Source organism: Dermacentor variabilis, chromosome 10 (genome assembly GCF_050947875.1).
Source record: "Dermacentor variabilis isolate Ectoservices chromosome 10, ASM5094787v1, whole genome shotgun sequence".
In the NCBI taxonomy this organism is placed as follows: domain Eukaryota; kingdom Metazoa; phylum Arthropoda; class Arachnida; order Ixodida; family Ixodidae; genus Dermacentor; species Dermacentor variabilis.
In genome coordinates this window covers 27,910,315-27,935,671 of record NC_134577.1, presented here as the reverse complement: position 1 = coordinate 27,935,671, position 25,357 = coordinate 27,910,315, and the positions used below count along the sequence as shown (strand labels likewise).

Below are 25,357 nucleotides of genomic sequence, written 5' to 3'. Positions count from 1 at the left end.
TGATATGAATCAAATAAATCTTATTGTGGGAAGCTTACTTTATGTTGCACGGCCGACTGTAAAAACTTTGCCGTGTTTTACAACTCGTTAGAAGCTTATAGCCACTTGTCGTGACAGGCACCGCTAAGATTTCGCAAGAAGTGTCTTTCAAATAGTGGTGAACTTGTCGGCTTGAGCTGCATTGATAAGAGGACTTATGCGCGCTATACATTTCTATGTGATGCTGTGCTGCGGAACCTTGTCAGGGTCGGGTAGGGCCTAATAAAGTATGAATTTTCGCTAGCACTACAAACCAATAAATAGTAGTTAGGTATTCTACGCACCTTAGATATAACATGACACTCTAGAAAAGAGTTTACTACGTTTGTGGCTCAGATAATGCGCAAATAATAATTGTAGTCTATCTTGCCTGATTTCGCTTCTTTAACGCTGCATGGCGATTACTACTTCCACGTCACATCCTGCTTCCCGTTAGATGGGTAATATAGTATTCTCGTTAAGAAAGTAGCTAGCGCAGAGTTTTCAGCAAAGGAAATGCAAATAAGGCAGATTACGATTATTGCTTGGGGACAAGGTGCACCCCGAAAGTTGTATAAGCTTGTTTTTAGTGTTAGTCCCTCCCCCATAATACCCATCTAAGAAGCTTCAATTAGGAGTATCCACTGGATCGAAGTGGATCAGCTTTTGGTCAACAATGTCCGCCTATTTGCGACCAATTGATATTTGGCTTAGAAAAATAGTAGCAGGCTGTAGAGGACTTTGTGTATTTTACACAGGTAAACAACATGATCTTTTAACATATTCTAAGAACCCATAGTTTTGTTTCAATAGGCACTTCTGCTAAATTGTGTTTCCAACATTTGGAGGCTCGAATTTGGTATTATAACTAAGAACCTACAGGTTACCCACAGAATATGCCATGTCCAGTAGCAGCTAGAAAATTTCTATACTTTAGGCGTTACATACGAAACAAGAATAATTTTCTGCTGAACGACAGGAGGACGCTTTTCCTAGAGCAAATGCTCTAGAGCAAGCACTGCCATGGCGCTCTTTGGCCACACTTGGCCCTTGTGCCATTAAACAGTACATATCATCGTCATCATCATCATCTAGAGCAAGAGTTCAAATGATATTAGTTTTCCTTAATCCACTCAGGTAGCATTAGTACATTGATTTCATTCGTTTCTTTCTCATTGTAAATCATCATAATATCAACTCGTGCTGACCATCTCAAACTGCTAGCTGGTGTTGGCTGCCAAGAGAGAAGTGTGCCTGCGGTGGTGACTCAGGTTCATAGAGTGCTGCTTTAACTGCATATTAGTATTACTGTTCTCGATGGCTTGGTTGTATTAAAGAAATGCAAATCCATTTGTGTCAGCCAATAAAGGCAAACTTGTTTTTAGCAATTTTATAGCTTTTTGCGAGAAATGCAATGAGCAAAAAAGCGGTTGTGCCCTAAATGTTGGAGCATCGGGCTACGGCGCTGGGAAATCGAGGTTTGAATCCCACCGCCGGACACGCCTAATTTTTCTTTAAGCGAAAGGGAACCTACTCGGCGACAGCCCGACCAGCGATTGTCGAACGGACTGACCGAACCAGGCGAGACTACGGAATGGTAGGCAAAGAAGGCGTCCCTCTTAACTACCGGTTTGTATTATCGAGCTGTGCTGTGTTATCTGACATGTCAGATAACACATCAGCAGATTACGCTGCTCAAGTGCATTGTCATTATGTCCTCCTTGTCAGCAGTGTTCAACGTGTTAATAGAGAAAGCGAGCATAATTTGAGACAAAAAAGTCATTACCTTTTATTGCGCAATTATTCTGTGAAAAAGAATGTTGTGACTCATCCAGGGAAGTCTGCTTCGTCTTTGAAATGTAAATGCTATTTTTTTTATGATTCGCCAATGTCACCATAGGGTGCACTTCTTCTTTTTGTTCATAAACGAATTATTCGGGCACTTGAACGCAGCCGCAAAGGCGGGCATGTTAGCCATCGGCACATTCACCCTAAAGGGAAAGAGCAAAATAAAAAGTTAGGTTTCAGTAGGCCAAACTTGAGCATTGAAGTTTAAGAGGTCGATACAATGCTTTTAGTGATGCCTTAAAATGGTTCCCCACTTGCACTTGCGGTAATTGCTGCATAAGGTGCAAAGAATACAGCAATGTTAAATGGGTTGATTACGCCGATAGAAAAATTTAAATATAGGAAAGGAAAAATAAATCTGATAAGTAAATAATAAATAAGCCTAAATTGAGGAACTCTACAAATGCAGTATAATAAATACAGCGCATAAAAATACAGACATTCCCGGCACAGTCCTTTTATATTGCTCCTACGATTATTAGACATAATATGGATATGTATATGTCATAGAATATGTATTTTAAGCGAAGCTTCGCAAGTTCGCCTAGAGGTGAGTTAAACCTTATTTTTAGGCCCTATGCCATGTCGCTTAACTATTGTTGGGCGAAAATGTGTATGCCTGTTTTACGCAATATGCGTTAATCTACTTGATTGATGAAACAGACGACTTAAACTGCCCGAAATGGAGTGATGCTAGCAGGCGACGTGATTGTGCTGGTGTGTTACTCCTAATTTTAGCGCGGTAAAGAAGATAGCGGCTTTTCTGCAGTGCAATTTCAACCTAACATATTCAAAGCCGTTGTACTTTTACAGAAAGATCTCAGTATTAGGTTCATTCGGTTAGAATGCCAGTACCCTGTTTTTGCTTTTCCTGTAGGGACATGCATGCATGTAGAATACCGAGCGAGTAGTGTTTACGAGGGAGTGTTAAGTTTTTAACGTTACACAGAAAAAAATTGTAGCATAGTGTGGCGGTTGCTGATTTTTAGTCACATTCCACGACGAAATCAATGCAGTTTGTGACATCTTTTCCGCAGCTCCTTAAGTCCATGCATATAAAATTATTTCGGCTGCTAGTGCGACCACGCTTTTGGTGCATTAGTTATGTCGAGAACACTTCCAAACCCTTGTCCCTTTAGGTGTTTTGTTATATAGGGGGAAAATGGTAGTCGGAAGGAGTCCGGTCGGGTAGAGCATCACTAGAAACCCTGAAGATGTGAGCTTTTCCGTTGCTTTACCTGCAGTTGTGAGAAGGTATGTCGGGAGCTTTCCTCGACTTTTTGCTTCATATTTTCCCTCAAATACGTGAATGAGGAAGAAAATTATTCTGTAATAATAAATTAACCCTGTTGGAGGAAATCCATCCTCAGAAATCTCTTCTTATTGCTAAAAACTGTAGACATTTGATTATGGCCTTAGCTCGGTACACCAAATTGTGTCGGTCTGACGGAACCACTGTGGTTATAGTCGTGGCACTAATGTGGTTACGGGATTTTACTAGGAGATCCATGTCTCATCACCACTTACCAGTTTGTCCGGTAAATCAATTTTTTTTCAATATGCTCAAGAAAGCCATTGATGTCTCCGCACCTTTCCTACTTTGTCCATTTGTCGAGCCTTTTGGGACCTCTTTTGCTGCACGCTTTATCATTTAGAAGTCGTCGTGGATAATGGTACCAGCTCTCTGGCATGACATATTTAGGCGTGATGAAATACGTTTCGTTTATATGCAGCGATCATCCGTCATTATGTCGAAGATGGATTTCACATTTGCGGGCACAGAGACGTTTAGAAACAGGCGTACACTGCTTTTCGCATTTTCAGTACCGAAATGACGAGTTTTAAGATTAAGAAACCAATTTTGAACTGTAGTATATGAAAGACCACTGTCGCGCAATATTTGTGGACATTTTGTCAGGAATCTGCTTCGCACCTGTCTTTTGGCTAACCAAGAACATTAATATGGTCCTCTGCTCTCCCCGCACTGAACTTTTCTGCAGGTGCTACCACGTTCAGATAGCACTTGAAAAATAAAGATAAGCTGACAATAGCTAGTTGACTTTCAAACCATTGAATATAGACGGATTGGCCAATGTACCCTTCAATTTAGAGCTATTGAAAAAAAAATGCGTTGGTTAGATTGAATACTTAGAAGCACCTCCTGGTTTCTCTGTACTCATATATTATTGCAATCGTGCTTTAGGTCGGAGCTTTACCCGTTGCAATGTATGTCGATGCACATTGAAGTGGCGCACATCTGTTCGCTGGCAATTCGCTTATTTGTGCCTGTGTTTTAACTTGTTATATATTTTGACATGTTATTTCTGGTCAGTGTAGTTTAATGCGGATCATACGAAACGATTCCTATAGAAGCCACATTGGGAGCGCTATGTTGGCTCCTGTCAGCGGCGTCTTTATTATGTTGCTTTGAACTGCCTTAATTGCCAATTCTCGCTAAGCAAAATCTATATGACAGCTCCACGTTCATTCTTTCAAGTAGTAAAAAAATAGCGAACAGAGAATACATAGAAAGTGGTGAAGAAATAAGTAATAAATAAAATGATTCAATTGCTAATTGCATATGGTGACACCACAAGTTAGCTTACGGTATTACTTATCGGCTTTGATAGCTAGAACTAGCATTGAACATATAGCATTTTCAATATTACCCTGATTTTCGCATTTATAGGACAGCTTGAATCAAACTGCCTTGTTTTACATTGCAGTAGTTCGGATGCGGCCTCATAGAGGGCGACTCTTTCGCATGTACCCTCAGATAGGGTTACATGGTGATAGGCACCGTTTTTTTAACTAAACCTTAATGCACTTACCTGTAGTGACTCGGACTGTGTTGGTCATACTGAATTTGTAGTTTCCGGTACTTTGGACGTGCCAGGCCGCACCAAACCTGCCAAGAGAGGGGCATATGTAAACACCCTTCTATTCCCGGCTTCATAACCGTGCTGATAAGTATAAACCAGGCATAATTCTGGTGCCCAATTCACAAAGTTTCTCGTCGGTAAAAGGTCATTGCAACTGACCGAATCCATATTTTATCTTGGAATAGTACGTTCGCTATCACTGTTAGCTGGCAGCAGTTCCATTCGAACGGCTCTATAGTGCATGGGTCTTCAGGCACTCAGTCAAGCTGCCTAGAGCAGCTTTTAGCCCTTATGATCATCCAGAATGTTTTGGTGAAATAAACATTGATTGATTGATTGATTGATTGATTTACGTACGAACTGCTTCGACGATTAGGGGCCATTGTATTAAATGCCTTCGCTGTGGAAACGACATACCATAGCATTGGCGATGAAGAATAATTTTCTTCCGGAAAGGTGCTCCAGGCCACTCAAACGAGTATCGTCGTTTCGACGTTCAGTCTTGAGAAACTTATCATACGCCTGCAAAATATTTATCCAGGTTTGACTTCAATACCTATGCGAAACACTCTAATGGAAGAACATAAAGGTTTGAAGTGAATAGGCTGCAGTGGCGTCGGGTTTGCAAGTGCGTTGCAACTGCGAATTCAATTGAATTCGCTGTGGTGGAATGGGTATCCGAGTGTTCTTGTAATTTGCAATCCTTTGAAGCACTATTTAGCAGAATAGTACGGATTCGAGTACATTCGATTCTTCAGTGCTACCTAGTGTAAGTGTGAAAAATAATTTCTGCAACCACCTCATTCGGCGGTATATTCGTGTAGCCACCGAGACCAACTCTGGAACTTGCAATTTTATGCGAACCAGCAGGAGGAAGCCATTTGTATATCGGCCAAGCAACCCGTAGAGTAGCATGTGCTAAATGGTTTCTTGAATCAACTTATAGTGCAAGGCCAGGGTATATATCTCTATACAGGAAGTTTAATGAAAGGTAAGCATTTATACAAGTGTTACGAGCTGTTTCTGCAACTTCCATTATATGCTTGATTACAGTGGGACATGTATATTTAGCTTTGGTTGCGTTATCATCGCAGGTATCAAAGGAAATCCACTGGTTAGGAACATGCGTAAACTTATTGCACTAGTGGCGTACGTAAGGCGCTGCACACTCTGGACTTTTCTTTCATGAAGTTACGGCTTCAGGTTGTTTGTGATTACCTTGTAGTGGTGGCAGAATTCTTTAGATGCCAGCACTTACATAAACTGGTGCATAGGATTGTTATTCCTAATCATTGGAGAAACGAAAATGCGCATGTTCATATTTTGCGCTTCATTCTTTGCTAATTTTACCTTACAAAGTTGAAATTTTAAGCGCATCTTCGACTGATGCTTACGGGGGTCGTGAATCTGGAGCCACTGGTAAGCTTTAGACATATATACCGAGAGCTCTGGACGGTGTACCAAGACCAGGAAACACAGACACCTTCTACATTACACAGGTTTCAAATGTATAAAGCCAAACTTTATTGCTCACTAACACTCTACCAAGTCACAATGAGCATGTTCGTACATGTCTCACGAAGAATCATGGCTACTGACAACACAGAACACACAGGAACACAAGCTACAGACTACTCTCAGCTTATTTTCGCACGATAAACAGACATAACCCAGTGAGAAAAAATGCAGCAGATCCAACGTGCCCTGTTGGAAAATAAGTACAGCGAAGCTTGTGGGTCAGTGCTCCGACGCACCTTCTCATCTGTCTCAAGGATACCCCGAACGAGGAGCTCTACTTTGCAATGCACCTTTAAACGCACCCAGCGTAAGCGGTCTTTTTGCACCATATGTTTGAGGTAGGAAACCATCCCTTGTATTTAGAAAAAAAAACGCGAGATATCTGAAACTAAGTACGGGAAAGGTTACGTGCCAATCCGCAATAACCATATCCCATGCTGTAGCCATTGATCTGTACTACGTAACGAGCCGGATGATGGCATTCGCAAAATCGCACATGCAAATGTTATATAAGCATTTGCATTTATAAGACACGGACCTGCTTCTTTCTTTTTCTTTTTTTGAACAAGGGAGTCCTACGGGTTCTAGAAACATCTGAAACTTTGTTCCTTTGTTACCTGTGGCGAGTGCTTGTTCATCTCCAACTTGCGAATGCTAGTTGCTCCACTGTCTAGGCACAAAAGGTATTAGCTCCACTCACCTTGAAGGCCATGCGCAGGCCGCCATTATCCGCAATGTTTTCACCCAGAGTGTTTTTGCCATTTAGCTGCATTGTGTGAAGAAAATGCAGCACATATTTTGGTTATTGCATGACCGATGTACTACATCATAAAAGAAAGATGCTGACGCGAGAGGGATGTATTATTTTACCACTGTGAAAATAAAAAGGCTAAACGTAACGAGCGAGTGTGTCCTTCCGGTTCGGTTATTTATTTCTAAAAAATACCTGATGGGCTTGTTTTAGTTTGAACACACTTCAGACATGGCGTGTTGATCAAATAAGCTCAATACCCAGCATGGTCCTGTTGGACAATTTTTTGATGGGGGGCTATTATAAGGTTTGCGTATATCCACCAGGTGTAATTATTACTCGACAATGAAATTGATGTTCCTTCATATTTTTCACGGTTTTATGACTTCCACGCAGCAAAAGCAGTGTGCTCCCTTTCATTTTTATTACATCATAATTTCGACTTCTTGGTTAATCATATTGAGTTATGAACAGGGCAACACAGAGCAGAGAAAGAAGAAAAGCCGAGTCACAACATCCTCTGCGTCCTTTTCATTATTTCGGCTCTAAATTTAAAGAGAGCACACAGAAGTTTTAGCAACTAAACACCGTGTCCTGTTTAGCTGTTCTCATTACGGTGCCAACAAAATAATCGATCACATAGAGGGGCTATTTTAGATCCATTTTAAACAGTTACGCAATGCAAATTTTGTAGTTGACCAGTGCTCCACACGGTTTTGCTGACAGAGCTGACGCTTCCATCTACGACCTTCTGCTGGTATTCGCTTAAACACGCGGCGAAACTGTTGTAACACACATATTACATTCTCAACACCACGCTAGTGTCTTCATGAAATACTGATCACTTTCTACGGCTCCGAACCGTAGCGGTCCCTCAACTTGCCCGTCTGGCTAAAATATAGTGTGTTTTATGTAGAATATTCAAGCAGCACTCATAGCTCGTCATAACTGTACACCTGCGTGTTGCGGACATTTTTTTATCTGCGTAATAAATGGGGTCTAACATCTAATAAATGGATATGCGTAGGCTAATTACTTCTCGAACATTGATGCCAAGCTGTGCTGCATCGGTATAAGGAAACATACTAAAATATTGCGTAGGCTTAATCTGGGACGCTTCGGCCACGGGTATGTGAACTGTCTTCTGCGTGCTGCTGATGATGTATGGGTACAAGGCTACAAAAATGATGCTAATACGTGACATTTATTCACGTATCGCAAAACTTACATTCTTAACTTATGATACACCCAGTAGTGGTCCTACGGTGTAATCTTGCAATCGTGCTCGCTCTCTATTCGTAGGGGCCCCACCGTGGTCAGATGTGCTGAGTACGGATTAGCAGCCCTCTGTCTCACAGCCCGAGTCTCTTAGCACCATTTCTGGAGCCTACGTGTCGAACGCCGAGATGCCATAGCCAAGCAATAACCCAGTTTCTGCAACTAGTTGTAAATTGGGAAGCCTTACATATACTAAAGAGCAGCTATTTTTTATGGGTACCTACTATGCCACAGTGAGCTCTATCATACATGACCACTCTCGCTCGGATCGACAAATGTACTGCCGAGCTATACGACTCTCTGACTGCTGAGCGAGAGTCTAAATGTGCTCCAATTTCGTCGGGCGTGGTGCAACAATGGTGCCATCTGTACACACAACACAAGCGGGTTCGAGTAATGATTTCTTTCGTCCACACATCGGTGCCAAAGTAAGAGGGGTTAGTCGTTACGACCTCAAAGATATGTGACACTATTATTACATGTTTTCTATTCATTTCGTTACATGTCAGGTTACACTCGGTTTTGGCAAGCGATACCCTATGCTGAACGAAATGAAAGATTGCTCACCTCATAAACCCAGCCACACACACAAGATGATGTGCACCATCTTGTTGGTGGGATCGTCTCTTTTTGTGTTTCGTTACAACTACGCAGCGCGACTAGGCATTTATGGTGTGACATCTTTGTCAAACTTCGCAATGTTTGTAACAAACAAACATGCTCAGGTCTTACCTTCATATTTGCGGCGTTGTCGGTAATATTTCCGTATTGATACTCAAAGCATTTGGACTTTTTCACAAAGAGCGAACGGGTATCATTAGTCCACCATTGTTTCAAAGCACCATCGGCGTCGAACTCACTGCCTTCGCGTATCAATAAAAACAAAAGCTGGTGTCAGCGACCTCGAGCATATTTGATAGGAAGCGCGAAGGTTATAATGGAGGCACATCGAACATCTTGGCTTTATATTTGTACAACAGTACCGTAAAGCTTATTCTGCATGCTACATTATTACTAAAAATTGTTAACTATACATAGCATGAGCTTGTGGACAAAAAAGCAATACTCAGTTTATCAATAAGTAACTGTGCTTTGGTTTACCAAGTTCGAGATTTTAGGCAAATAATTTGTGCTAGTGTACTGGCTGCCATGACATATATTTAACATATTATGTTTTGGAGTTCATGCAAGTGTTGCTTCATTGTCCAAATATTTTTGCCGTATTACATTGTTACAAGATAGCGTAGAACTTTGAAATACCTTACACTTGACTATGACGTCCTACTTGTGGATTAGCGGTTTAGATGTAATGGTTTGCAGTGTGAAATGGTTCGTTGCCCTCACGTCTCACCATGTTATATTTGGATGAGACCCATTGTGCGAATTATTGGTGGCTACTTCATACATCATGCCTCCCCTGAAATCGGGCTCTATGGTGGTCGCAGTGTCACCGACATGTCCATGGATGCTCTTCAGCACCGAATCAGCTCTAAACTGCATGTTCAACTAGTGGATGCTGGCGATCGAAAACATAACGGGCTTTATTTATTTCTTTCTTTTGGGGGGGGGAGGAGAAGAATGGGCGCACAAGGACTTAGAAAGAACAGTGGCCGCTGAAACCTGGGCGCAAAAATTCGGACCATGGCTGAAAATGTGCAATTTCCGAACACTACGGGAAACATCCATTTCCTGATAATTTGTGCCAGGCCCTGGAATTACGAATATAGGTTCAGCGCACAGCATCGTTTTGTTGCATGGCGCCATGCTATGCTCCGACGGAAGCGCTGCAAGTCACGACAGGCACGTGGTAGATACTGGTTTCAGAGGCTGCATTGGCACTGTTGGGACAAAAGGGGCAGCCGGGTGTCTTTGTTGGATGATTATTTGAATCAGGATAGCTCACGCATAAGCTATTAAGGTGGCAACCGATACAATTTTTGACATATGCAGTATTTCGACTGCAATGATGCGAATTACATAACGCACCTTTTCCGAAAGCACTCACCGGTGTCATCAAAACCATGCGTCATTTCATGTCCGACCACCGAACCAATGGCTCCGAAGTTGATGGAACTGTTGAAAATGGGACCAGGTGTTAAGCTTACTATGTTTGTTAACTGGTGAAGCAGAATGAGCATACCGGCAGCTTTAGAGCTTGGAACCTGTTTTACTTTGCTGCTATCATTTTGGGAACCTTCATTAAGTCTCATAAGCGCTGACGCATGCGCTTAAAGCAGTGAGACACGGCTCGCATGTCATAACTTTTATGTGGCAGAGTATTTACGCACGTGCAAGTATTTTAGGTGATCGGCGAAGTTATCAGGGATATACTTTGTAAATGAACTGCTTGTTTCTTGCCAGTTTATCACACATGGATTGGAGATGACAAATATGCAGGTAGAGAAATATGAGTGCAAAAGATAGTATTCGACTGCATGGAATCACTTACCGTGGAAGTCCATGCTCATAAAGCACGCCTTGAAGGATGCCCGAGGGATATACTGGAAAGTACGCCAATGTTACGTTTAAATGGCGCTATGATTAGGAGTCTGCCTCTGTCAGCAGATGACGGAACTACCCAGCACAGCTTTTTAAGTTAGGTCTGTCTACGTGATTGTAAGCACATTAAACCAATGTGCCGTTGTCTTGGCAGGACACTACGTTTATATGCGTCACGCCAGTCATATTTGGCGGGGCCAGTTATGTGTAAGCAGTCGAACGAAAAAGCAAATTCTTATATAGTTATCTGGAAATTGCATTAGCGTTGATTTGAACGAGCGCGAGGTATTCTACAAACAATATCTTGGAACTTGTTGCGTTGATAATCAACAGCGCGCGTTCGAACAAGCAACATGCACCTCCTTCGCGCTCCTTTCGTACAAACACAAAACGTTTTCTTTTCCATGATCTAGAAAATAGATTACTTGAAATAGCGCTCTTGTGAAACCACGCGTTCGACAAATTGGTAGGCACAATTAAGGATATCGTATACCGAACAGTGTGCCAACGCGCAACTCGGTGAACGTGGAAACACAAGATTTCATCATTGACCTCGGAGTGGAAGGGATAGGGTAATGTCACGAAAGCAGTTCAGGGTTCGAACCTATAAACGCTGCCCTTGCATGACTTGTGAAACACAGATAGTCTGTCAGCTATAGAATAAATGCATTTTGATACTCAAAATCGGCGACAAGACTAATGATGATATTATTTTTTAAATGCGTCCTAAAGAGGAAGCTCTAGCTCAGGCCCAACTCTGACGCGTCCTATTCAAGTACATGTAAAACTCAAAAAACAGTTTTCTGAGATAACCCCTGGGCCAATTTTAATAAAATTTGTTGCATTTGGAAGAGAAAGTTAAATTCTAGTTACTGTTGGAAGTGGAGTTTAGATTTATAACATGAATTTTGTGAATAGGATTTTCAAAACTTCGAAATTTCGAGAAAAATAGACGCACGAAGTTTATAAATTATTAGCTCTGCATCAAAAACAGACATCGTGGTTCTGTAAACGGAATCCATTAGATAATTCAAAGCGGACAAATTCGATTTGTCAATTTATATCTCACGTGAATTTCTTACGTTGTCTACAAGGGTTGTGCAAAAGCTGTATTTCCATATTACTGATTGTTTTAGATTCACGTGTAACATATCAATTTTGACCTCTTTGGATATACTATTAGATACAATTCACATAATTGTGATATTTTTCTTGCTGAGTTAAAGTGTTGTAGACTTGATAGTTTCGTTTTCTGAAAATTTTTGATTTGTGCCAATTCCTAATAAAAAATTGATGATCTAGATCAAAAATTTGAAACGAACAGTCACTATATTTTATGTTTTTCTTTTAAATGGAACCAACCTCGTCAAACTTGCTGCAGTGGTGGCCGAGAATAACGAATTCTTCTTTTACATGTATTTAGATAGGAGCACCTGAGCTAAAGCTTCCTCTAAAGTCGATCCATCATTGAAAACGTTTCAATATGGCTGCCGCAATGTGAGACTTAGCACACGTCATGCTTGAGGTCTTTTTGTACCAGCAGATGTATTATCAACTGGGATGCCTCATTCACTATGCACTCTTAGCTGTTTCTTATGGTTAAAGAGAAAATAACATGTCAAAATCAAGTCTGCCTCATACTGTTCATGTGTGGGCATGTGCATTAAGTGAGGGGCTCAATTTGCTCTTAGCCTTGTGTCACTACAGTGCACATGTTGTTGCCTACTTCTTTTTGGCGTATAAATCAGTTATGCACTAAATGGTCACAAAGATTCTCGTTTCTATGTCAGCGTCGGGTAGCCAAATGCAGGTATAATTTCTTGGATGCACTTAGCCCTTACCCATTTCGTTGGAATTCGGACTGTAAAAGGCATTTAGAACAGCCTGGCCAACAACCCACCTAAAGAAAGCAGTGAGAAAGAATGCATCGTGACATAAGTAACTTACACCGTCACTTAGAGAAGCTGGCCAGGGCATTGCTAAACTATATCCTCTAATAATGCACGCAAGATAGCTTTATTTAAAATGCTACCTCCATTTCGGACAATGTCAACAATTATCACTTGCGATAATTTTAGAACTTGGGTGCCGTTTGTTACATCTTAGTAGTAAAGTTGTCATGTTCCAATTTGTTGTAGCATAAGTCCATATAATCAACCTCATCGAAATGTTCTTGATTGCTTTAAGGTATGGGAAAGGAGGGTGGACAAATGTATACAAGTGAAAGGAAATGTCGTTCGTATAAATTTATGAATGTGTGCCTGAATAGCACTGGATGAAGAAAATATCAAATTAAACTCGCACACCAGCACAGAAAACGCAGAGTAACTTTGAAAACCGCGAGCTTTGAGGGGAAGCAGTTTCCTGAGGTACGCATTTCGAGAACATATGCACAAAGATACTTCGATTGTAATCCCGACTTTTCCTCGCGTCAAACCTACTGCGCCTGTACATTTAGATGGAACATATGCTATCCGCTGTCGTAGTTAAATGTTCATGACCTTTTGGTGCTTAGCTCGTCGACGTGGGTTCGATCACCAGGCGCGGCTGACCTATTCCAGTCCGAAATTTATTCAAAACCACCCCCACCCCGTCCTTCCGACACACACACACGCGTACAACTACGTACATACTTCAATTGAGGCATCTGCACAGCCCGTAAGTTGCTTTGAAACATTGAATACGATACATGAATTTTATTTTACTTAGAACTCTTGCGATAACAACGCTATTTGCTTACTCTTTCCCGATGTCGTATGGTTGTCGGAGCTTCAGCATCGTCATTATCCAGTTGTTGGTTGCTATCCGGTACAGGATTTCAGCGAAGGCGGTGTTGGGCAGTAGCGCTGGTACCTGCAGGAATCGCTCATTCATTCAATGTTAGAGAACTGGGCGTACCATGTGAAATGTAGCACAATGTGAAAGTGACAAACAACAGCGCGTCCGTAAACAGGCCTGCGACAGCTATGCGCTTCCTCTTTTTTTTTTTTCGGGCGCTTCCTCTTTTTTTTTCGGACACACATCCTACGTATTTAGGTCTATTTCACGATTCCCATGACGGGTTGTTGCTGAATTCGGAACAACAATCCGAGAGACAAGCCAGCTTCAGACAGCCTCGAGAGACGTCTAGCGCAACCGGTGGCGCTTTGCTAATCGCCCGTAAGGATTTCCGGCTGTGTGTACAGAAAAATGTAAAACTTCTCAGTGTCAGGAGTGCGGAAAAGGGCACCGGTCAAGGAAGAAAACACTAAATTCCTAATTGAGTTAGGAGAGAAGAGACTAAAAGTGATGCCATGCACTTCAATATGACAGCAGGCTAGGAAACATTAGGGTTGTCCATACATTTAAACTCATCATCACATAAGCTTATGCGCCGGAGTTTGCTACTACAGTAATCTGATAACTTTTTCCTGTAGCTGTTGTAACCAGTGTAACTACTGTGCGCTTAGGGAGCGCACAAGGGAAATGAGAAGGGCATGATCATAACGAAGAGGGCAGAATGACTTGGCGAAGAGCTCGACAGGCATGCCTGTGCTTGAACGCAATTCATCACAAGCATATTCTCTGATTAGGTTGTCTGATCTCCAGCGCTCTGTTGCCCAATACGCTGTTATCACCGAGGCGCTCATTTGTCCGTTGGCTCAAGTTAACGTGGTGTCCGTAAGGCTGTGTGCACGCACAAAGCAACATGCTGCTGGACGTCGTCACAGCTGCCGTGGTTATTTAGTGGCTATGGTCTTGGGCTGCTAAGCGCAAGGTCACGGGATCGCATCCCGGTCACGGCGGCCGCATTTAGATGGGGGCAAAATGCGAAAACAGCAGTGCCCTTGGATTTAGTAGCGGGTTAAAGAAACGCAGGCCGCCAAAATTGCCGGAGTCCCTTACTACAGCGTGCCTAATGATAGGATCGTAGGTTTGGCACGTAAAATATACTTAATTAATTTAGACGCCACCAAGCATCGTTGACATGCATGTCTCCGGTTACTGGACTCAAGAAAGGCTTTTGTTGCGCAATGCTGAACCGCAACCTTAATGTCACAAAAAAATGCAGACACGCACACAGTCTTCGGGCTGCGTAACCTTTGAGCGACAACGATAACACACTTTCTTTCAGTCAAGACGAAACTAGATGCGATAAAATGAGTGTCTTTTGAAGTGTGGCTATGTATCAGTCGAGCTTCCAGCCTTGATGTTAGCGTACTCACATATCTATAGCACCGCTCGACGTAAGTCTTATTAAATAGCCACTCCGGGTATCCGATTTTCGTTCCCATCTTTCTCAGCTGCAAAAAAAGAAAGACGCCAAGGTTTTAACTTCCCTTTTTCTGGAACTCTAATTTCTAGGCTTTCTGATTCACAATTTACGATAGTAAGGAAAGGCTTGCGTTGATAATGCGAGCGATATACATGTGCAGTTATTGTTTCGGCAATCCTAATAAATGAATAAATCATGCGAGCAGCCGTCTTCATTTACCGGTAAGCAGCAACTTTCCCAAGCTAGCTGCGTATTGAAGACAAATTGATGATGGCGGACATGGCCCCAGCTTCACATTTCTTTCCTTGAAAATTGTCAAAGCAAATCAAGGAATCGGGTAAAAATAGGCCACCATTAGCATTAACAGGTCGGCCTGATGTAGATATATTTGTGAGCCGAGAATTTACCTTCAGGTTTTAAACAGGAAGATTTGTTTTTTGTTAGGCATAAGAGAACTGCATACTCACGCTACTTTATCGCTCAGCGTGCAAGGGTTACATAGGCCCTTGGGCCAACATTCATTCGGCGCTCATAATAAACTAAGTGCATATCTACAAATATATCCGCCCACATACTGACCAACTCAGCAGCAGTAGTAGCCACCACGCCAGAGCCAGCTCAAGGTAGGCAAAGAGAGCGTCGTTTTAACATCTATGCATGGGTTCCCTCAGCCCCACCGCAAAGAAAGCATGGGAACTGATTTTATGTCATCTGAGGTTACTCCGATATTCTTCCTTTCCATTTTCAAGCCGCATACCTTGTTGGTTAAGAACCTTTGTTTTGTTTTCGTAACAGGTCTTTTAAAATGTTATGCAGCTAGCACATAGCAGAATTCCACCACATCAACTGAATTTCCTGAAGAGGAGGGCACTCTTGCACGGGAAATCGAAAGTGGAATTGGCTCAGAGATATTTTTGAACTAATTCTTGTTCATAGTAGATAAAGATGAAATTCGAATCGGTGCAGGTCAGTTTCCAAGACACATCCGCTTAGAACTTTGAGACTGAGACGAGCCTCTATGTTATGTATCCCAACATGTGCTACAGTATGCATTCCAGTATTCTTTCACTGCTTATAAGAAGGCATTTTGGTAAAAAAAACTCAGCTCAGCAAATGGAGTAGTTTGCCGCACTTTTACAGTGTTTATCTCAAAATTGCCTTTAGGTTTAAAATTCAGTCGCGATCTTTATTCCCTCATAACTCTCTGCATGCTATTCTCAAACTGCAATATCTTTCCAAAAGCAATTGTTATCAACTGATTTGGTGAAAATATTTCCTTGTGCATTTTGATTTCTCGTTAAAGTTATGTCCAAGTAATTTAGCCAAAGTAATGTACCTGACTGGCGACATATAAAAAAGAATATGTTTAAATGAAAAAAAAACGCAAACTTGATATGTGCCTTCTCTTGACTGAAATTAACTGGTTAATGACTGAATTTTTTCAGTGAATTCAGTGAAAACTTATCGAAGGAGTTGTAGAGACGAAATGACGAAACGCCGAGGGGGCAGCAAAGAAAGGTGCTGCATTATATTTTGATAAAGAAAAAGAATGTGACAGTACCTTTTCCTCTGCAGCCTCTCTAGTTTCATTGTCCATCCATTGAATTTCCTGCAGCCTATCCTTGAAAACACCCAATATCTTGCTGACCAAGTCTTCGACCTAAAGGGATCAGTAATGCAATAAATTCATACGTAAGAATTGCCGTTTCTACTACTGTTCATAACTCTTAAAACTGCACTGTAGTTCCACCTAGTGCCTAGGAAAAGCCTTTGCATTTCAGTTTTTTGGTGGTTCCCTTAAACCGGCCCTATTACTTCCTTTTTCACTCTTTCTCCTTAAAGGAACCATCTCTCTTCTGCATGTAGAATTTTGCAGTGGAAACTCGTAATACTGATTGTGTAATAAAAGCAGTAAAGACGACTTTCGCAAAGATGTTGCCTCCCACACCTATATTTTTCTTACAGATACACTCAGACTAGATTGCAAAGATAGTTCGTACGTTGTGCACTATGGGCTAGCTTTTCCCATGCTCGCCTATCAACATCTTGAAAAAGAAAAGATAAACTACACGTCGTCAACTTTTGTTGGTATTTCGGCATTGTTGAAAAAGAAAGGGCGGTTAGGGTGACAACGTCATAAATGCTTATGACACCTACACAAATGTGTAGGGGCTCTTTTAAAGCAACAAAAAGCCTGACCGAACAACTATAGTGCACGAATTGGTGCGTTGTTTTCTTTTTTTTATCATTCTCTTCCTGTCTTCTCGATTCTGCCCTTACCCTGTTCCCCCTTTGAAGAATAACAAACGGAAGCTTGTTCCGGTTAAGCTCCCTACCTTTCATCTCTTCTTCCCTTTCTCTCTCTGAACGCGGATGTTACCTCTTTCTTGGCGTCTTCGCTAAACTTGCGTAGAACGTAATGGTAGCCGACAACCTCCCGCATCGCGGAATTCACCAAGCCAACGCAGACTTTCCAGCGGGGAGTCTCCTCCAAGACACCCGAAGAAACTTTTCTCAGTTGGAGTGATGCATTCCAGGCGTCTTTAGATACATGCGTGACCCATTCCAGTATCGTTTGAAGGCCAGCGTAGTTGTACAGTGTATCACTAGGGTAAAAAATACAAAGCAAAGTTACAACCGCTTATGAAACATTTTGCCTTGATAAAGACTGCTCTGACCACAGTAATTTATTGGCGACAACAACGAATCAAAACATATCAAATATGTGTCGTCGGCTACAATGGCAGAGTATTACTCGTACAATGAACGTATTGATCCTTGTGCTATAACGAAGCGTTTCTTATTTTGCGAACAGAGAGGAGTTAGGGGACGTAATTTGTTGCAAGCAGCAGGTAGGCGTCGATTACTGCCAAAGCTGCTAAACAGCAGCTCGGTTTTCGCGTTTAAGGTTCCACTTAGCCAGATGTTAAAGGGACTTCCTTAAATAAACGCACTGGCTTCACTCACGGCAGCTTGTTGAATTCTTTAAAGAGTTTTAATTATTATTGCCGTCTATTACGAAAATTTTTGGCTGTGATCACCTCTTCGGAAAACACATTTGTTTCGCCATAGTCTGATATTCAATCGAACAAACTACCTTGCGGCTATAACGATGTATATATTGCCATATCTAAAATATCTAAAATCTACGAAGTTACTCTTTCACTTACGGTTTGGCAGACTGGAGAAAATCATTCAGCCTGCGGTAGTAATCTAATCCGTAGATTTCTACCGGTTCGTTCTCATTCAGCGTGACATTTGCCTTTGAAAATTCTTTTGTCAGCAAATTCAGGAGAGGAACCTGAACAAAGAGAAAAAAATAGTCAGCACAGATGAAACAAAGGAATGCTTCTTACTCGATAATGTTCGGCAACGCCTTCTGAAGAAAAGGAGTGCGTTCAATTTTTAAAAGAAGGCTTCAATTCGTCGTCTTTAGCTGCTCCGAAGTAAACATATTCAGCCTTTCGACACGTATCGAGCGTCATCGCTTATAAAAAAAGAAGCTGCAATGCAACGCACTAACCCAAATTCGAAGGCTACGAAAAATTGTGCTAATTACTGCCCACTTGCAAACAAGTGCATAGAAGAAGACACATAGAAACACTGTTTCAATATCTTGTGCAGTGTCCTTTTTTTAACATTGGAGCGCCAATTTCCTATGGTAGTCGTCAACAAGAACTGAGGAGGGCCGCACTTTCACGCTTGTGTTTTAGGCAACCACCCTTTAATTTATGTTCTACTTAAGGTTACAGACGTAATCAAGGTGAACAAATGTCGGTATAGATGTATGCGCAGTGTCTATTATTTCTGGAGAAAAACATTGAAATATGTACTACATTCTTACAAAATGCTATAAGTGCATTGTAGAGCACGTTGTGTGCGGCATTGTCAGGCAGTTGTTTCTTCCTGTGGAGCATTCGTTTCAGAATGCTGCACTCGCGAGCATGCTCTTGTTATAACCACTGCCAAGAAACGCACGCAGACGCAGTATTTACGATTTAAATAAGTACCGGAGTACATTCACAAATATTTTTCGCAGAGTTCTGGGCCTGCTTCGCAAGATTGTTCGGCTAGCAGGAATTTAGGTTCAAAGAACAGAAACCGAAGTCGCTGGTGCTGTAACGTCCACATGTTTCACTACTTTCGGTCAGTTCCTATTGAACACTTCAATCACCTTGGAGTTTATATCTAATCATGATTTAATGAGTGTATGAATGAATGAATGAATGAAAAAATGAGTGCTGGTGTAGTTATAGAAAATATTGCCCACTATACTGCACGGTAGGATATCGATTCTGTTGAATGTTACACGACAGAAAGAATCGAGGTTCTTGCAGGGTACTGTATTCAAATTCGAATATGCCGAGGTATCAATGAGAAACGTCATGAAACAGCATTTAATGTGGACACTAATGTAACAGGGTATCAGTTAACCTATCTTGAGTGCGTTCACGCATAACTTACGTTCGAGAAGCTTCTTTGAAGGTTCTTGATGGTTGTTCTGTGGTAAATTTTCTTCAAGTTGCGTCTTTCTTCAGGAGGTACTGTAAGCTAGAAACAACGCAACCATTTCTTCAAAATATAGTAAGAAGGAACTTTGTTAACGTGTCTTCTGTGAAGCAGTTATGGCGAGCACATAGAGAAATTATTTAAGGTTACATCACAGCTTCCTACGTAAATTTAGCTGGGAATTAAAAAAATAAGCTCCCTTTACGCTTACGAGAGCACAAATGCACTTCTGAGTAATAAAACGACAAATATCCCGTTTTGTGCTGCCTTAGAACAGATTACCTTCTCACGGCCTTTTAATGTCATCCTAACACGAATGAAATAAATTTAATATGACTGGTTTGGATAATCATTTGCTCACATTGGCTAATCGTCCTTCGAAGTCTACAAGTTCATTCGAAAGCTTCGTAAGTAGATCCTCCCTGAGATTCGGTGTCATAAATTTTATTGCAGCTCTTATGACGCTCTTGTAGGCGTTGATAATAGGCTTGTTGTACTCATCCTGTGGGTGTATGAGCTGGTTTCTTCCCACCAATGTGAAACCCAATTGGTCGAGCTGCAAAACAGCGTAAATTATGGTCAGTATATGCGCAGCCGAAAGCGCACCAATTCTGCAGTGCTGCTTTAACAGTGCCAAGCTGGTGACAATTGTAACAATGCGTGCAACAGCGGCATGTGCAAGAAACGTTGGCAGTCTTTTACTATTGTGTCTCCCGATTAAGTACCGCTCTCCGCGAGGCTCCATTTATTTTCCTTTGATGCCAACCAGATAAACTACGTGACGCATGCCGCCGTTCAAGTGACAATGACGAGGGATCATGGTTTTGCATGGCCTCTGAGCTTGCGCGCACGCTCCGAATTTTGAGACTCCTCATGCGACCACTTTTCTTTGTCTGCCACCTTCTGGCGAGCATCGCGATTTTGACCTGCACGTAAAAAATCTCGGAGGCCACGCACGATGTGACGACACTTTGTCTGCCACCTGGTGGCGCACGTGATGGGGTTTTCCCAAGTAGTCTTCACACGCACGCCTACGCCCTGTGGCCGCTGCAGCGCTCGTTTGTCTACGAAGGCTACCTGTGTTTTCCTGGCTTGCCTAGAGTTGACGCTGTGAGCGCAATGGGTGTCGGTGAGAAACCGCTTCTCGTGTAGCTCCTAGGCCGAGTTTGAAAACTAGCTCGAATTTAGTAGTGTTGATGAACAAGCCAATACGGAAGTTCAATTTTACTGTTGAAGAAGGCAGCAACAGGAAGCAGCTTTTGTTATTTCGTAAGAGTTGATATTTGAAAAAAAAAAAACGACGCGTTATAGCTCAGCGGCTATGTCGTAACGCTGCAGGGCGTGGGGTCGCGGGTTCGATTCTGGCTGCGACGGTCGCGTTCCGACAGCGGTGGAACTCAAAAACGTTTGTGGGCCGCGTTTTAGTTGTGCGTCAAGAACTGAAGATGGTCAAAATTATACCGGAGTCCTCCTCTATGGCGTGCGTCAAGATCGTATTGTAGTCTGCAAAAAAAACTTCCGAGCGGAATTAATCGAGAATTGCCAAAAAACAACAATGAAGTGTTTTCAGACATCCGTGAATTTATGAATTCGTCAGGCATGTCAATACTAGCAAAATACCGAATTTCTTCACCGTGAATTTATTTCGTGTTACTGGATATTTTTTAATCACGGACACTTTCATGGACCATGGTTTCTTCACCTGAATGACGCGAGAGGTCAGATTTTTGGCATCTCTTCCCACGGAAACTTGAAGGATGCTGAATATTCCTGTTTTGCTGAGCACATCCACGTTGTTTCCGAAGTTTCTCGTGCGGTCATCGCTTTCATTATGTGCAGGCCACTGTGCAAAACCAGATTCGTTCAACAGTTTGATCGCAACATCTCGTCGGTCTTTGCTTGTAGGAACAGCTGTAGATAGGAGGACGCATGTTAAACTTAACTATATTCAACAAGTGTGAATGGAAATGAAAGTTTCAAGAAAACACCCGCGACATGATACTGATCCCATTACAATAACTCTCGTTGCTGACATGATGCCAGCTTAAGCCTAGTGAGAGCCAGGACGATCTGCACCTAAAATATGTGTTCCAAAACCAAACTTACCCAAGCAGGCGTTGTATGCAACCGCAGCCTTGTACGAGACATATTGCTCTTCATAAACAGGGGCCATGTTTTCTAAAATGTCTGAGAAATAACGAATGCTATAATCACTTTAATGAGTAGTAGAACTAAAATATAGGCAAGTTGTTAATAGTTCATTTTTCGACAGCAATGCACACAAAATAAGGACACAGACAGAGCTTGTCGTTGTTGTTGTTCCTCAGTGAAAGAATGCAACTCACTCTGGAGGATGGGCCATCAATCGGGCAGCAAAAATATTGGTGTTGTTATTTTTTAGATGCTAAATTTCTGTGTATTTCGTCATCGTATTCTGTACGCATTGTAGCTCAACCACGAATCGCTTTAATTAAGATATGCATCGCAGAAATACACCGAGACCAACTTTAAAGCTTCACGTTGATGCAGGCAAATGTGATTTGACAGCCGCAGTGCTAAGGCTAAACTTGAATCTCGCATCTACAGTATGCCTAGCAGCTGTGCCACCCAGCCTAAGCTCGTTGGGTATATAAACTGAATTGCATGTATGGTAATGTTGCATAATGTTTGGCTTACTAATGGCTGTAGGCCCCACTGAATTATGAGGTGTAAACATAGGTGCATGTGAAGATGGCCTCGATCACTTATGAAAAAGAAGCGAGAGAATATTGAAATGCTACTTTTACATTAGGTTTGCTGCGGCTCTTTAGTTAGGCGGACTGATGCTACAAACGTAGCCGTAGCTTTTATCATGTGAGCAAGGAGGCTACTTTTTCTTTGCAATGAGGCGATAAAGGTAACTGGAGGAACCGAAGCAAAGGTAGGCCAGTATATTCATGCAGTACAATGCAGTCCACTTATAGGAATACCACATATAACGATATTCGGTTATAACGGTGAGCAGACTTAGGAGTGCCGGCTTATACATTCGGGCTATGAGAAAAAAAGAACATATATAGCGATATGTTATTCATGGCATATCATATATAACACCCAAAATTTTAGCCTCTGAACGGCGCTTTTCATGCAGAATAATAGTGAAATTTGCATTCCTAAGTTCCCCTTAAATGAACGGTGCCGAGACGTGCCGTGTTTGCGTCCCACCCGTGCGCAGATTGTAATATCCATGGAGAACATCGCTAGTTGGCACAGCGCGCCACAAGATGGCGCCAGTCGCCTCGCATACGATAAAGCCAGGGGAACGATGGGGCATGTTTTATTTTAATGTGATGATATCGGCCCACTGGTCCATTTAGGCACCACCGGCCTCCTTGAAGCCCAATGGAAACATTGCAGCGGTAAATCTATGGAAACGATGGAGCATGTTTTATTAAAATGTGAAGATATCTGCCCAGCGCTCGATTTACGCACCACTGGCCTCCTTGAAGCCCAATGGAAACATTGCTGCAGTAAAGCTATGGAAATGATGGAGCATGTTTTATTAGAATGTGAACATATCTGCCCAGCGGTCGATTTAGGCACCACTGGCCTCCTTGAAGCCTAATGGAAACATTGCTGCGGTAAAGTTATGGTAAAGATGGAGCATGTTTTATTAGAATGTGAAGATATTTGCCCAGCGGGCCATTTAGGCACCACTGGCGTTTTTGAAACCCTTGGGTTCAGCGAGAGCAGGGGGAAAGAAAACATGTCCGCAATAGAGATTACTAAGAGGCGATTGGAAGATTCGTGGAAGAAGAGTAGGGAAACGACAAAAACGGAGGCTTACAAAAACGAAGTTCACAATAAGGGCTCAGTCGATTAGGTGATATGAACTCATTGTGGTGTTATTTTTCTTTTTTCGTTTTTAACTATGTAGGACATTTGCCCCCATCTGAGTGAGCGCGGCAATGCGCCGCTGAAGCTGCAGCGGACAGCCCGGTTGATAGAGGATGGTGCCGACAAAGAGCAGTATTGCGTTGCTTGAGACGAAGCTGCAAATTTTTGCAGGGCTCAAAATGCGAGCTCGCAAAGGAGCGCCGCGATCATGACGGCTGCAACCAGGGGCAGTGCCGATCAGCGGAAAAGGCGGGCTCTGTGCGCCAGGGTGAAATCCCGGGAACCAGCATGGCGGAAGCCGTTCACATTGCGGAGCCGTGGAAGCATGTCGCTACAGACGATGAAACAGGTGGTGCTTCGATGGGGGAGTTTCTCAGTGCCGATGGTGCTGCCTCGTTATGCGAAGACATCTCCGACGGGGTGACAATTGTCGCGACAGATGGCGCCGTGGTGTGACGGGTGCGACGGGATTGACGATCACAAATCTTTGACACCGACCCCGATGGTCAGGCGAAGTGCATTGTCGTCGATCGAGTCGCTCATCAATTTCGTGCATTCTTAATTATTGCCGCTAGTGTACGCGCAGCAGTTGTACACCGCAGTTGTGAACCTGAAACTCCCGCGAAAACAAGTGCGGATTTCTGACTATTGCAGCGCGTCTAATAGTTGATACGCTGTTTAGAGGTACAAATAAACGTTTTATTCTTTACAGGCAACTTTATAGAGCGTCTATTTCATAGCGCAGGCGGCAAACTTGGTTTCGGAGCTACAGTTCATTTTTCGGCAGTCCATACATAGCGATGATCGGTTATAACGATGGAATTTTTCGTTCTTATTGATATCGTTAACGTGGATTGCACTGTGTACACATGGAAGGTAAAAAATCGAAAATTGTTGCCCTTTAAGCTATGCATTCGTAAATACGTACAGCAGAGGGTAATCCGTGTAAAGATCTTTTAACCATGGATAGAAAGGGGCTTCATTTTGTACGTTGCCCAATGCGTTTAAGTCCGAAACTAAATTATTCGAACGCAGACTGTTCCAATCAAATTTCATCATTGCGTGAAGACGATGAGGGTGACTCCATCAGATGAAGCTAAATTGGCTTTATTGCGCGTTTTGAAAAACAGCTCGTATTTATCTGTTTTTAGTGCTGTTTGTAATTAGTAAAATCTGCGGTAATATTTTTGTTGGTTCCTGTTGCTGTGCTTTATATTTTGTTATTCCATTAGTTTAGCCCTTGTGATCTGTCAAGTCTTTCTTCCTTTCCAATTTCCTTCCATTACTGCTATCTTCAACTTGTATGTTTCTGTCACGTGCTTCCTGGAGTGTGGGCAAGGCGTCGTGTCTCTTTGGGTTGCAGCTGCCAGCCGGCTCATTGCATTACTTGTCTCTCTTACAGCTTAGTGTATGCTTCCGGACCGGCTTATGACACCACCTGGCGACTGCGGTTTTCACCTATGTTGTGCGACTGCAGAAGCAGTATTACTAATGCGAGTGCAACTGGTCATTGTTCGTCGTCGGCTACGTAGAAATTAAGGTCAAATGTAGTGTAGCATAAAAAAGAACAACAGAGAAATGCGTATCATACACGTTACCTTTCAATGTTTCTTGAAGTTCATCATTCAGTAAGTCCAAAGAGCCGGTGCTTGATTCGCTACCCGGAATACTGTGCGTGGCCATCCAACCACCGCATGCGTATGAGTAGAAATCATCGCACGGGTCTACGGACGTGTTAAGTGACTCGCTGATCAGCTTGGCTGTAAGGAAAATCAAGGCCGTAGCCAACATTGATAGAAGTCTCATAATATGAAGTTTCACGTGTATAACAAGTTGTTGAATGCTGCGCGTTACGCACTTGCACACGTGCTCGTCAACCGGGATATCGTACAGATTTCAAGCCCCAGCTACACTGAAGAAAAA

At 42.4% G+C, this 25,357-nt stretch overlaps 1 protein-coding gene across 1 annotated transcript; it reads right to left on the bottom strand.

Moving 5' to 3' along the window:
* Positions 1-1,795: 1,795 nt before the first annotated feature.
* LOC142559470 (neprilysin-1-like) lies at positions 1,796-25,190 on the bottom strand. Its single transcript, XM_075671069.1, has 18 exons — positions 25,033-25,190; positions 21,665-21,745; positions 21,261-21,469; positions 19,920-20,114; positions 19,514-19,600; positions 18,220-18,350; positions 17,430-17,655; positions 16,611-16,709; positions 15,000-15,077; positions 13,535-13,647; positions 12,636-12,694; positions 10,745-10,796; positions 10,301-10,368; positions 9,028-9,158; positions 6,967-7,032; positions 5,166-5,270; positions 4,698-4,774; positions 1,796-2,009 (listed from the first exon to the last, which is right to left on the bottom strand). Exons 1-18 carry the CDS (start codon positions 25,115-25,117, stop codon positions 1,910-1,912), a joined length of 1,962 nt encoding a protein of 653 aa, XP_075527184.1. The 5' UTR covers positions 25,118-25,190; the 3' UTR covers positions 1,796-1,909.
* Positions 25,191-25,357: the final 167 nt, after the last annotated feature.